The sequence below is a fragment of the Amblyomma mixtum genome, chromosome 2, assembly GCF_055824585.1.
Source record: "Amblyomma mixtum isolate Tamu chromosome 2, ASM5582458v1, whole genome shotgun sequence".
NCBI lineage: Eukaryota > Metazoa > Arthropoda > Arachnida > Ixodida > Ixodidae > Amblyomma > Amblyomma mixtum.
This window is the reverse complement of record NC_143013.1, coordinates 221,643,256-221,654,619: the sequence shown is the minus strand read 5'-3', so window position 1 is coordinate 221,654,619 and position 11,364 is coordinate 221,643,256. Positions and strand designations below refer to the sequence as shown.

The following is an 11,364-nucleotide window of genomic DNA, read 5'->3' as shown; positions in this document are numbered from 1 at the left end:
ATTCAGTTACCCTAAAGGCCCGTGTGGGCATTACATGGGGGGGGGGGTACAATAAAAGTTTAGAATACGGAGAAAATACACAAACAGGCGAGTGCACACAAAATTCGAACATGAAGCAAACAGGTAGATATATGCGGCTCATACAACATTCACAGCCCCAGGAAGCACTTCAGATTGTCGGCAAATGTGACGTGGTCAGTGATGGACGCCACGTTTTCCGGGAGCTGATTCCAGTTGCGAATGGCAACAAGAAGCGGTGACTGAAAAAACAGATTTGTGCGGGCGAAAATGGGCTGTACTTTGTGTTGGTGATCCAGTCGCGGAAATACTTGGTTAGCTGGTACTATGTGTAGCGCAGAAAATGGTGAATGACTATGGTAAAGTTTGTGAAAGAAGGACATGAGCTGAAGCAACCTGCGTTTCTCGAGCAGAGATAAGTTAAGAGACTTTTTCATTTCAGATACGCTTGCTGTGCGTGAGTAGTTTTTTACGATGAACCGGGCAGCTTTGTTTTGAAGAGATTCAACTTTATTTATTAGATAGGTCTGATGTGGATTCCATATAAGCGACGCGTATTCGAGTTTTGAGCGGATTAATGCAGTGTATGCCGTAAGTTTTGTAGACGAGTTGGCCAGATGCAAGTTGCGCTTAATGAAGCCAAGTGCTTTGGATGCCTTGCTGAGCATCATATCTATATGAAGGTTCCATGACAGGTTGGATGATAAATGAACGCCTAAATACTTTATGTTGGACACTGATTCCAGCTGGGCATCGTTTATACTATAAGTATAGGACTCCGGCTTGATCGTCGTGAATGTGATGGCTTTCGTTTTTGACACATTAATCTCCATTTGCCAGTCTCTGCACCAATTACCGAGATTTATGAGGTCCCCTTGTAAACAATAAGCATCCATAGGGTTATTGATTTGTCTATATACCACGCAATCATCTGCAAATAAACGGACTGTAGAGCACAGGTTATTACTGATGTCATTTATGTAGACTAAAAACAATATTGGTCCGAGCACAGAACCCTGTGGCACTCCAGATTTCACGGAGGCAAGTGGAGATGAATGGTCATTAACGAAAACGGACTGGGTGCGGTTTGATAGAAAATTAGATATCCATTTGACAACCTTCGTGTTTATATTTAAGCATGCAAGTTTTCTAATGAGGCGCTGATGTGGAACCTTATCAAAGGCCTTTCTGAAGTCGATAAATATCGCATCTATTTGGCACAAAGAGTGAACGGCATGATGAACATCGGTAATTAATTCAAATAGCTGCGTTTCGCAAGATTTACCGCGCAAAAATCCATGCTGGTTAACGAAGAAAAAGTCTTGTCGGTCGAGGTAATTCATAATAGCTGATGAAATAATGTGTTCCAGTAATTTGCAACATGTGTTAGTTAATGATATAGGCCTATACTTTGTGGGATTTAATGGGTCACCAGACTTGAAAATAGGGATGACGCGAGCAACGTTCCAATCGCTTGGGACACATCCTGTATCGAGAGATTGTTGGAAGATAGATGCAAGAACAGAACAAATTACAGGTTTAGCTATTTCAAGTAACTTGGGGCATATGCCGTCGGGTCCAGGTGCCGCGTTTGTCGGAAGGTGATCAATGGCGGATGATATACCTTCAGGAGTGACAGTTATGTCAGGCATGCAGGGATCCAGGGTCGGAAAATGAAGATCAGTTGGTATCGGAGTCTCATCAGTAAATACAGAGCAAAAGAAGTCATTAAAATGCGCTGCGACCTCGGCCGAAGAAATAAGTTCCCCGTCGTCTGCTAAAGATATTGATGCTTGTGTTGAGTAGTTGGGATTAATAATTTTTCAAAATTTTCTTGTGTTGGTTTGAAGCATGTTTGAAATGTCCGTATTGTAAAACTTGTCCTTGGCAGCTGCAATTTCGGATTGGCATGACTTCTCATGCTCGCGGTAATGCTCCCAATCGCTTACTGAGCCCGACCGTTTCGCCTTTGAGTATAGTCGTTTCTTTTTGCCTATACTGCGCTTTACTTGATTTGTGAACCAGAGGCCTTGTGTCGACTCGGTAATAGCGATTTTTGGTATATATGTTTCCTTTAGCGAAATCAGTTTGTCGCGAAAAAGTGTCCAGTTCTTATTTGCATTGTGAAGACTAAATGTACGCATGAACTCGATCGAAAAGGATGCCAGGTCACCGATCAGCGCGTCAGTGTTTGCTCTTGAGTAGTCAAATATCAGTTTCTTCTTGCTTTCTGCTTTTTTCTAGGCTATTGTAAATTCGCAGTGTAGCATGTTATGGTCACTTACACCGTCTAGTACATTCACTGACGTATACACTGGTTCTGTGGTCAATACAAGATCTAAGAGCGAACCACCGCGTGTAGGACAAGAAACAATTTGATGCAAGTTGAACATGGAAAGGATGTCTAGAAAATTCTGGCATTCACCTTTCCTTGTGCCGCCCAGGGGCCTCCCATTGCGCCAGTCAATATTTGGATAGTTGAAAGCGCCGGCTAGGAATATTGGTGACAGCGGAAATTTATTTTCTACAATGTTTAAGGATTCATATATATATTCGGTAAATTCTTGCAGTGAATCAGGCGGGCGATAGCAGACCCCGACGGCACAAGTTACAGCAGGTGATAGACGTAGTGCTACCCACAAAATCTCGAGGCAAGAATCTGTAGGAATGACATGCGCTTGCAAGTTCTTTTTCACGGCGATTAGCACCCCGCCACCACGTGACAAGACTCGATCTTTCCGGAATATCGAGAAATGGCTTGACAAAGATAGCTCAGAATCAGCAATGTCAGCAGATAACCAAGTTTCCGTGCCGAGCACAAGGTCTGCCGAGCATGATTCTACATAAGAACAAAGATGATCTCGCTTGTGAAATAAGCTACGAAAGTTTGATATTAAAATTGACAAAGAAGATCTCCGGTGTGCACCTTTCAGTCACTCATTTTCGGTAGGCTTATTGCGCTTAGGAAGAGCTACTACCTCGCTAGTAACGCTGTCGAAGCAGTACATCGTGTTGTTGAGGAGGAGCTTATCGTACAGAAGCTTGTATTTTTCCTCAGGCTGCCGCTTAGCCCGGGCAAAGTCTCTTAGCTTCTTCCTAATGAATTGCATTCTGGGCGAGAAGTCCTCCTCAATCCACACACGTGGCGATTCAACATCTTTCAGCTTGGATGCATTCTTCAGTATGTTGCTTTTATCCTTGAAATTTAGAAATTTAACGATAATGGGACGAACTTAGTCGGATTTTTCTTCCCCTAATCTGTGTGCACGCTCTATTTCGCCTGCAGAAATTCCCAAGTGTTTGGACACAAATTGGGTGACACATTTTTCTGTATCTTTCCATGTTTCTGATGGGTTCTCAGGTATGCCTTTGAAAAGTAGGTTATTTCGACGCATTCTGTTATTCAGGTCGTCAACAACTCGAATTGTTCCATCTGTTTTAATTCTATGGTTTTGAGTTGACCCTGAGATTCTTTTAACATCACACCAAGGTTATTGACTTCCATGCAAGCATTGCTGACAGTATCAGAGCTGTCTTCTAACTTAGAAAGGCGCCGTTTGATTTCCGTAGCACTCGACTGAACATCTTTCAATTTTCCTAAAATGTCATTGTGAAACTTTTCATTGGACGATGCTATTTCTTGGACAATAGTTAGAACTAGGGCTACCTTATCAGGGCCCGGATTTGTTTCAACATCTCCTGCGGTTAACAACAGGTAGGCTAGACAAAAAAGAACCGGAGTTAGACGGCCGCCCAAGCATAGGTGGACAGTAACGTTTCCAGGCCGAAGCCAGACAGGAGAGCACGTTTCAGTCACTCTACAGCGTGCAACAAAAACGCCTATTCGAGCGCGGTAGGTACAAATGTCGACTCCCATCAGTTGACAGCTAACAGTACACAGGTATACACTTCAGTTGGGATTTGCAGCCAAAGATAGTCGAATATACACTTTTCTTTACAGATTCACACTCACCTAAAAGGCGAAAATACTGCCGTGCATTAGAAGAGATTCCAAGGCCGCAAATCCCGCTTTGTGGTTGATGGTCAGTCTTCTTATAGCCGGGCGGTGCGTTGCGGGCGGTGACGGAAGTAGTTGCGCTATCCAGGTGCGCAGTCCAGATGATGGCTCGTGGCGATCGTAGCAAGAGGTCTGCCGTATGGGACAGGCATAATGGTGGTTCCCGTCGACGCAGGGCAGCAGATCCTCCGTCAGCTAAAAGGCGAAAATATTGCCGTGCATTAGAAGCGATTCCAAGGCCGCAAATCCCACTTTGTGGTTGATGGTCAGTCTTCTTATAGCCGGGCGGTGCGTTGCGGGCGGGGACGGAAGTAGTTGCGCTATCCAGGTGCGCAGTCCAGATGATGGCTCGTGGCGATCGTAGCAAGTGATAGGTCTGCCGTAGGGGACAGGTAGAATGGTGGTTCCCGTCGACGCAGGGCAGCAGATCCTCCGTCAGCTAAAAGGCGAAAATATTGCCGTGCATTAGAAGCGATTCCAAGGCCGCAAATCCCCAAGTCACAGAAGACTTTTCAGCACTAAATTATGGTGTGACCTCATGCTGTTGTGTTTTCAAACAAGGAAATTGGCTCTTGAAGAAGAGAGGCACCGCCTTGATGTGCAACGCCGAGAAGAGGAGCATAGTCGTCTGCTCGCCCGCCTGGACCGGCTCGAGCAACTTTTGGAAGGAAAGAGCACCTCAGGGGCTTGAATAATAAATAGCTAAAATGAGTGGATGGTCGTGCCGATTTTTCGTGTAGCTACAAGAGCACCTGTAATATGTGCAGGCCATCACTAGCAGTAAATCTTGATCGAATGTTCATTTACTACATGCAAGTGACAATGATGTGGTTGTGGTTTGTGGGGTTTAACGTCCCAAAGCAACTCAAGCTATGATGGACGCCGTAGTGAAGGGCTCCTGAAATTTCGACCACCTGGTGTTCTGTAATGTGCACTGACACCGCACACTACACGGGCCTCTAGCTTCCAGACATGTATAAGTGCACTGGTTAAACCAATGTGATCTCTTTTGTACTGTTTTTACAACTATAGTTGGAGAGGACTCGAGAACTAAGCAGTTTTTCCTCTTAAAGGACCCCCTTCAAGCAATGGCTTCGGCCGATTCTCATGAGTCTGCTAGCACGGCAATGCATGGAGTTGGAGATGAAAGGGGATAGTCCCCTCCTTGCGTTGTGACGCTCGCAGGTTCATGAGAATCGGTCGACACTATTGGCTAGAAGGCGGTCCTTTGTCGAGGAAAAGCCGCTTCGTTCCCGAGTTGTATCCGACTATAGCTCAAGGGGCCCAGTGCTGCGGCAACCTTGTAAACAGAAGTATAACAGACAAATGCCACCCAATTTATATGCTGAAGTGTGGCGTTAGCGAGGGGCTAGGTAAACTTCAAGTGATGGGGGGTCGACGCCAAAGTACTGTGAAACCTGGGCACTGTACAAACATGTGTGGCAGTTGGCGAGGAGGGCACTTCCTTTGAAGATCCTTGGCACATTTTGGCAGTAGATCTTTTGGTTCTTTTTGAAGTCACAAAAGGGGAACACTCCAACAATCTTCCCGAAGCCCCACTCAACTGCCTGCCTCACGGTGCTCAAGGCTTTGTTGAAAGCTATCTGTTGTGGTGTTATATGGGCACCGCCATAAGGCTTCATCAGGAGGGGCCTCAGTGGGTAGGCCGGGTCTCCATATATGCAATAGGTTTGACCTTTGACTAGCCGCTCCAACTTTGTATACACATCGCTCTTCGCGAAGTTACCTGGAAGGGTATAAAAAGAAACCATGCCGCAAAATTAGCACAGAAAAAGCTGGTATCCAAGCTGCGGGCTTAGGAGCAGCTTGTTACACAGTGTACGCTCGTTAGGGCTTTTAGCGGCGACGTTTTGACACTCACCGGCGTCATGTTTGCTGCCTGGATACGATCCGTCTAACTGGCAGATGATCCCATTCGGGCACATGATTGCCTGGTATTTCAGAGCATGGACGCGTTTGTGCCCACTGAAATAGATCTTCTGGTCTTTCGACGGCCGGCAAATTGGCCGCGTCGTACCGTCGATAAACCCTCAACAATTCTTCAGCGGGGCTCCTTTGGCGTGAACGGCCTGAAAACAGTAGGGCGATTATGTAAGCAATTTTCATTTGCGCAATTTTGCTGCGTTTTGCTCCTTACCTGCGAAAACCTCTCCAGTGTGTCAATGTTGAGCCAAGAATGATTGTTGACATCATCCAGGAGATGGAAGAACTTCTCTTCCAGGTGCTGAAGAACGGTGTTTGTCACAGACGATAGGGTCGAACTGTGCCGCCAGAAACGCCTTCGAGGCCGCGGAGGCGGTTCGGATACGGGAGTCGACGTAAGGTGATGCAGGCCTCATCCCCGGGCACTGTCACCCTTTGCGGAGTGGTCAGCGCATCGGGTATTAGCAATACCCGCTGCAGCCTGCGTATATCGCCTTTCTCGAATCGAAATGCAGTCCGAAAGACTCCACTGTCCATCGTATCGATGTTCATGAACCCGTGCACGGAAAGTCCTCTATTTCGGACCACTTCAACTGCGAGAGTAGGAGCGCGTCTCGTAGTATACTTTTCGGCATCGCGAACAGGCGGTGACGGATACCCTGCAAACGAAACTCGGGAAAAACTCGAACACGATGCCCGCACGCGCACCCAACGATCACAAACGCTCACGACAACGCGCTCCGAAGAATGGCTTGCGTGGTCTTGACTTGGCTCTCGCAATGGCAAACTTCTCTATTTTTCGTAATATGAAAACAGCGCAGCTAGAACCAAACCACCGCAGTTACCACAAATGCACAGTAAACGTAATCAACTATTATTAATTTATTCACTCATAAATTAGAGTCTTGCTTATAATAATATTTTGGTAGTTTTAATTACCACCACTAGGAGGCGCAACGAGTCGCCTCGCTTGAGCGGACGGGGAAGACGCAGCGCTAAAACTCTACTCTTGCGCGACGCTCCGCTGTGGCTCCGCTAGGAACTGGGAGCCGAGCGGACAGTAAACCCGCTCAGCTAAAACTCTCTATTCTTTCCACGCTGGAGCCTCTTCTTCGCCCTCCTCTCAGCGTCGGCGCCTGCGGCATTCCCCGACTTCCCTCGCAGTTTTCCACCGGTTCTTTCTCCTCCGGCCAGTGCCGCTGTCACTTTTGCGGGGTGTGCTTGACCAGTTGAAGGTCAGAATTGGAGAGACATGGGAGAAGCCCTTGCCCTGACCCAAAATGAGCCTTTGGCCCCGAGACCCGACGATTCCTGACGCCAACAGTCTCTTTGCTGGAGCGCCTCCGGGGTCCCACAAAGGGAAGATGTCGCTGGAGATGGCGGCCCTCTGCAGACGCCCAGCGCACCCACGAAACACAAAAAGCGCTAATAGACGTCTAAAAAAAGTATCGGAAAAAAAAGCTTGACATCTAGAAGAAGTTTTACCTAAGCAGTTTTTTAGACTTAGACGTTTACTAGCCCTCTATTAGCTCTGCTAACGCTACGCTTGTATACGGCTAGAAAACTTCTGAGGTAGAACTTTTCTAGAATTTTTTTAGACGTTCCTTTTTTTCCGAAATGGGTGCCCGTATTATTGTACGCATTTCAAGACTGATTTTAGTGCTGCCTTTAAACCCTCTAAAGCTTTAAAAATGTTATAGTTCATTTTTCTGGTATACACCACTCAAAAATGAACTCGAAAACTGATTTGCAATGACCCGAACAATGAACCCACATTACAAGGGATGTATGGCTGTAGTAATGAGCCATAAATGCATGTGCTAGCACACTTTTCAGTCACTGCGTTACTCTTCATTGAATTCAGTGCATACACACCCACAAAAAAAAAGAAAAGGATCAGGAAATTAATGTTAGAAGCCACGGAGGAGGTAGCTTCACTGGTTTGGCTGACGTTACAACGGTAAACACTTGGATGGCGGGAAAATGTCGAGCAGCAACCAATTGTTAAATCAAAAATTCATTCGGCCCCGGGCCTTGTTCACAACGGATGCGTTGATGAGCAAGTTGCTGTGATGTGGATGGCACTGAAAAGCTCGCTAGGTGTTCCAAAAATCGCTTTTCTTGCAAGGAGGATGCCAACTAGACTGTAACAAGAGGAAGTCAAATCCAGCTCTCTTCAGCATCCTGCAGAAGTGAAAAATATTAGAGTAACCAAAAGCACAGTCAGTCAGGTGCATGTAGAATGGCCAATGAGGAGTCGGAAGCAAATAAGACCAAGAAAGGGCAAGGAGTGACAGCACAGGCAATAAAATAAGCTAATTAAAAACATGGATGCATATGATATCACTGCAAGTGGCATTTCAGCAGAGTGCTACGGCTCACCATAAACTCAAGAAGTCAATCACTGTGGAGGCCTTTAACAGAAGCAAAATCCAAACAGCGTGCATGGACACTGAAAGCCAAGCAGTCAATAGCAAGTGCACTGCCTTACTGTGATGCACACGGTACTCATAGAACCTCCTAAGCTGCATCTTGCAAACAGGCTTTCTCTTACCTACAAGATGTGGCTGAATCAAAAGTGGTTGATGTTTGACATCTTGCACCGTCGCATGAAAACATAGCAGAGATGCTGCTGTCCTGGTAATGCCTGCATCACTTCAGTATACACCAGAGATGTGTTAAATCTTGGACCTTAACTTGACAGCCACACAGGGCACATCTGAAAGATAAGACAAATAAAAGTGTGTGTATAAGGTTCCTAACACTGCATTGCCAAAGAAGCCCTTTCTAATCTGTACGATGAAGCTCAAACAGTGGGCAAGAGATTACTTACACCACTGCAAGAGATTACTTACACCACTGCAAAAGAAGCATTAGTCCAGATTCCCACCTCAGAACTGAAACAATCTCCAGGCCAACTCGTCTGAACAACCAAGTACAAGGTGCTGCTATTAATTTGCGTGAAACTAGACCAGGTCCTTGCTCCTCCAGTCAACAGTTGGAGTTCTAAAGGACAAACAAATAATGGGGCTTGTGGAATGAACATTAGCAAAGAGCCTAGACCTATACAAGAAATCGTGAAGTTAAAGAAAAGGTGTCAGCTGCAGAGTGTGCTTACCAAAACTTGAGAAGTTGAGCAGGCAAGGAGGTCCTCTGAAAACCACTGTTGAACAGCCTGTACCCAATACGAAATGTACACAGTGAAGTAGGGACAAGGCCAGCTGTGCACGGTGCAATGGTTTTCCAAAAAATAAAAGCCACCATGCCTGCAAAGAGCCGTAGTACTTCACTGCAGTGTCAAACAGCCTGCACACATACAGAGCAGCACCACTGAGTAAACTATCTTTGTGCCGGGGCTCTCAATCGCAATGAAATAAAAGCTTGACGCAGTTAAGATAACCAAAGCCTTTTAACGCGAGTTTCACTGACGGCAATCACAGCAAGGAGAATTGGAGCACACAGGTGGCCAGATGAGAGTCCTTGGCAAGAATAAAACCCTGCCAGAATGCAATAGAGCACAGACTTTAATCAATGTGTAGGAAAAAATTCGCGCCTTATCAAAGTACGCTTAAACAAAGCTGGTTGGTTTGAAGCTTTGTCACGTTCACCTTGTCATCGCCTTGGTAAAGAAAGCAACTCGCATGCGATAGCAGCCTAGCTGTATCCACTTAACAAAAGCTCAAATACATGCAAATGCCCTGTTTTAATACATTCAATGCTGCACTTTGGTAAGTAAAACACTGGCTGATACTGTTTTGTGAACCAAAGGTTCAGTAGCCGACACTTTCACCACAGAAGGTTACTTATTTTTGCGGAAAACGTACGAGGCTTACATCTCAGTGCAACATTGGTAGTAAACGATACCGCAGAAAAAGGGGAAAATGCAAACTGCAGCGGCGTGAAGTGCCAACCAGCGCGGAAAAAAGTGCGCAGCGAAATGTACTACAACGTGCGCAGCATCCGCTTCGTGCGCGTAGCTATCGCTAGCCTCTGCAACGCCAAATGACCAAATGAAGTACTAAATTTCTAAACGTAAAAATAAACAAATCAAAGAACGAAAAAACAAATTGAATCTAATACTTTCATGTAAAATTAAGCACTTGCAGCTTCCACTAAGATTTTTTTCTGCTTTAAACGGTTAAAACCACTTTGGCAAACTATCCTGCATCGCCACCGTGCGGAGCGACACCAAGCTGCAAGCTGCGGCGTGACTCAAGAAAGATTGCCTCCAAGATACGCCGCCACGAAAAGATAGCGCGCGGGTGATCTGCGCGATAAATTGCGCGCGAGCAAGCTCGGCGAAGGCGGCGAAGGCAGCGTGCGCTGCGCCTGTCAATCCGCATGCTGCCGCCAGCTAGCCGAGGCGTAACAGAGGCGTTCGCAACATGAAGCAAATTTTTTCACTCGCGTAACTACCGTCGGCTTTCAGGGCCATTATATGTTACCTAAATCCAGCCTTACGAGTGGCGGGTTAGCTGCACTCGATGTGGAACGTGATTCGCGCTTTCTGTGTTCGAATACAAAGAGCCCCAGTGAACACAGCAACATCTCTTAGACATCTACAAATTGTCTAGGTAAGACATGGAAGATGTCTATATGACAGCTAGCCAGATATTTTAATAGTCTATTGAACATCTATGAGAAGTGTTTGCAAGTCACTCAAGACATCTAGAGTTCATCTTGGGAAGATGTTTCAAGACTTATCAAGCTGGTCAGTAGCAGTCTCATAGCTGGGATAACGCACCATACATTTTGGGTTACAAGACGTCTTGGAAGACGATCGTGTACACATCTTAAGGACACCTACTGCATGTCTATGAAAGAAATTTGGCACGTCTTAGAGATGTATATTTCTGTGCTAATGTGCCTTTATTTTCTCCTTAAAAGGCTAAAAATATCTTGCATAGACGCACTCAAAATACGATTTGACAGACTGAAGTTATAACCACTAACTGTTCTTATATGTAAGAGGCTTATTAGCACTGTTGATCTGCAGCAAATCTTAATTGCTAACATCAAAGCCTCTTGCATGTAAGAACAGTTAACGGCTAGCCTGCACCCGCCACATTTATAAACTTGGCAATTTACAGAAAAGTCAGCCAGTTGCACGCAGTTCTAGCATGCAAATAGCTTTAAAAAATAACGACTCAGTGTTTTGCAAGCTTTCACTTTAATAGTAATCAAATACGAAATGAAATACTTTTTATTTACACCCTGCTCAAGGGCCAAAGAGGGCATTACACACAGGATTCAGAAAAACCAATCTACTGTGGCAGTTGATTAAACAGTAGGTAAAGGCCATAACAAAGCAGCAGTCTGAAAAAAAAAAGCTAGAGAAGCAAAACAGAATGAAATATAAACATGATAATGTGAGGCGCACTGAA

The 11,364-nt window shown here is 45.6% G+C and overlaps 1 protein-coding gene and 1 long non-coding RNA gene across 3 annotated transcripts in view; one reads left to right on the top strand and one right to left on the bottom strand.

Annotated features, from left to right (window-relative positions):
- LOC149362685 (uncharacterized) overlaps positions 1-11,364 on the top strand; it is a 170,075-nt gene that overhangs the window by 100,705 nt on the left and 58,006 nt on the right. The gene's annotated exons all lie outside the window — the stretch shown is intronic.
- On the bottom strand, positions 46-851 carry LOC149362688 (uncharacterized). Its single transcript, XM_089569790.1, has one exon. It carries the CDS (start codon positions 849-851, stop codon positions 150-152), a length of 702 nt encoding a protein of 233 aa, XP_089425916.1. The 3' UTR covers positions 46-149.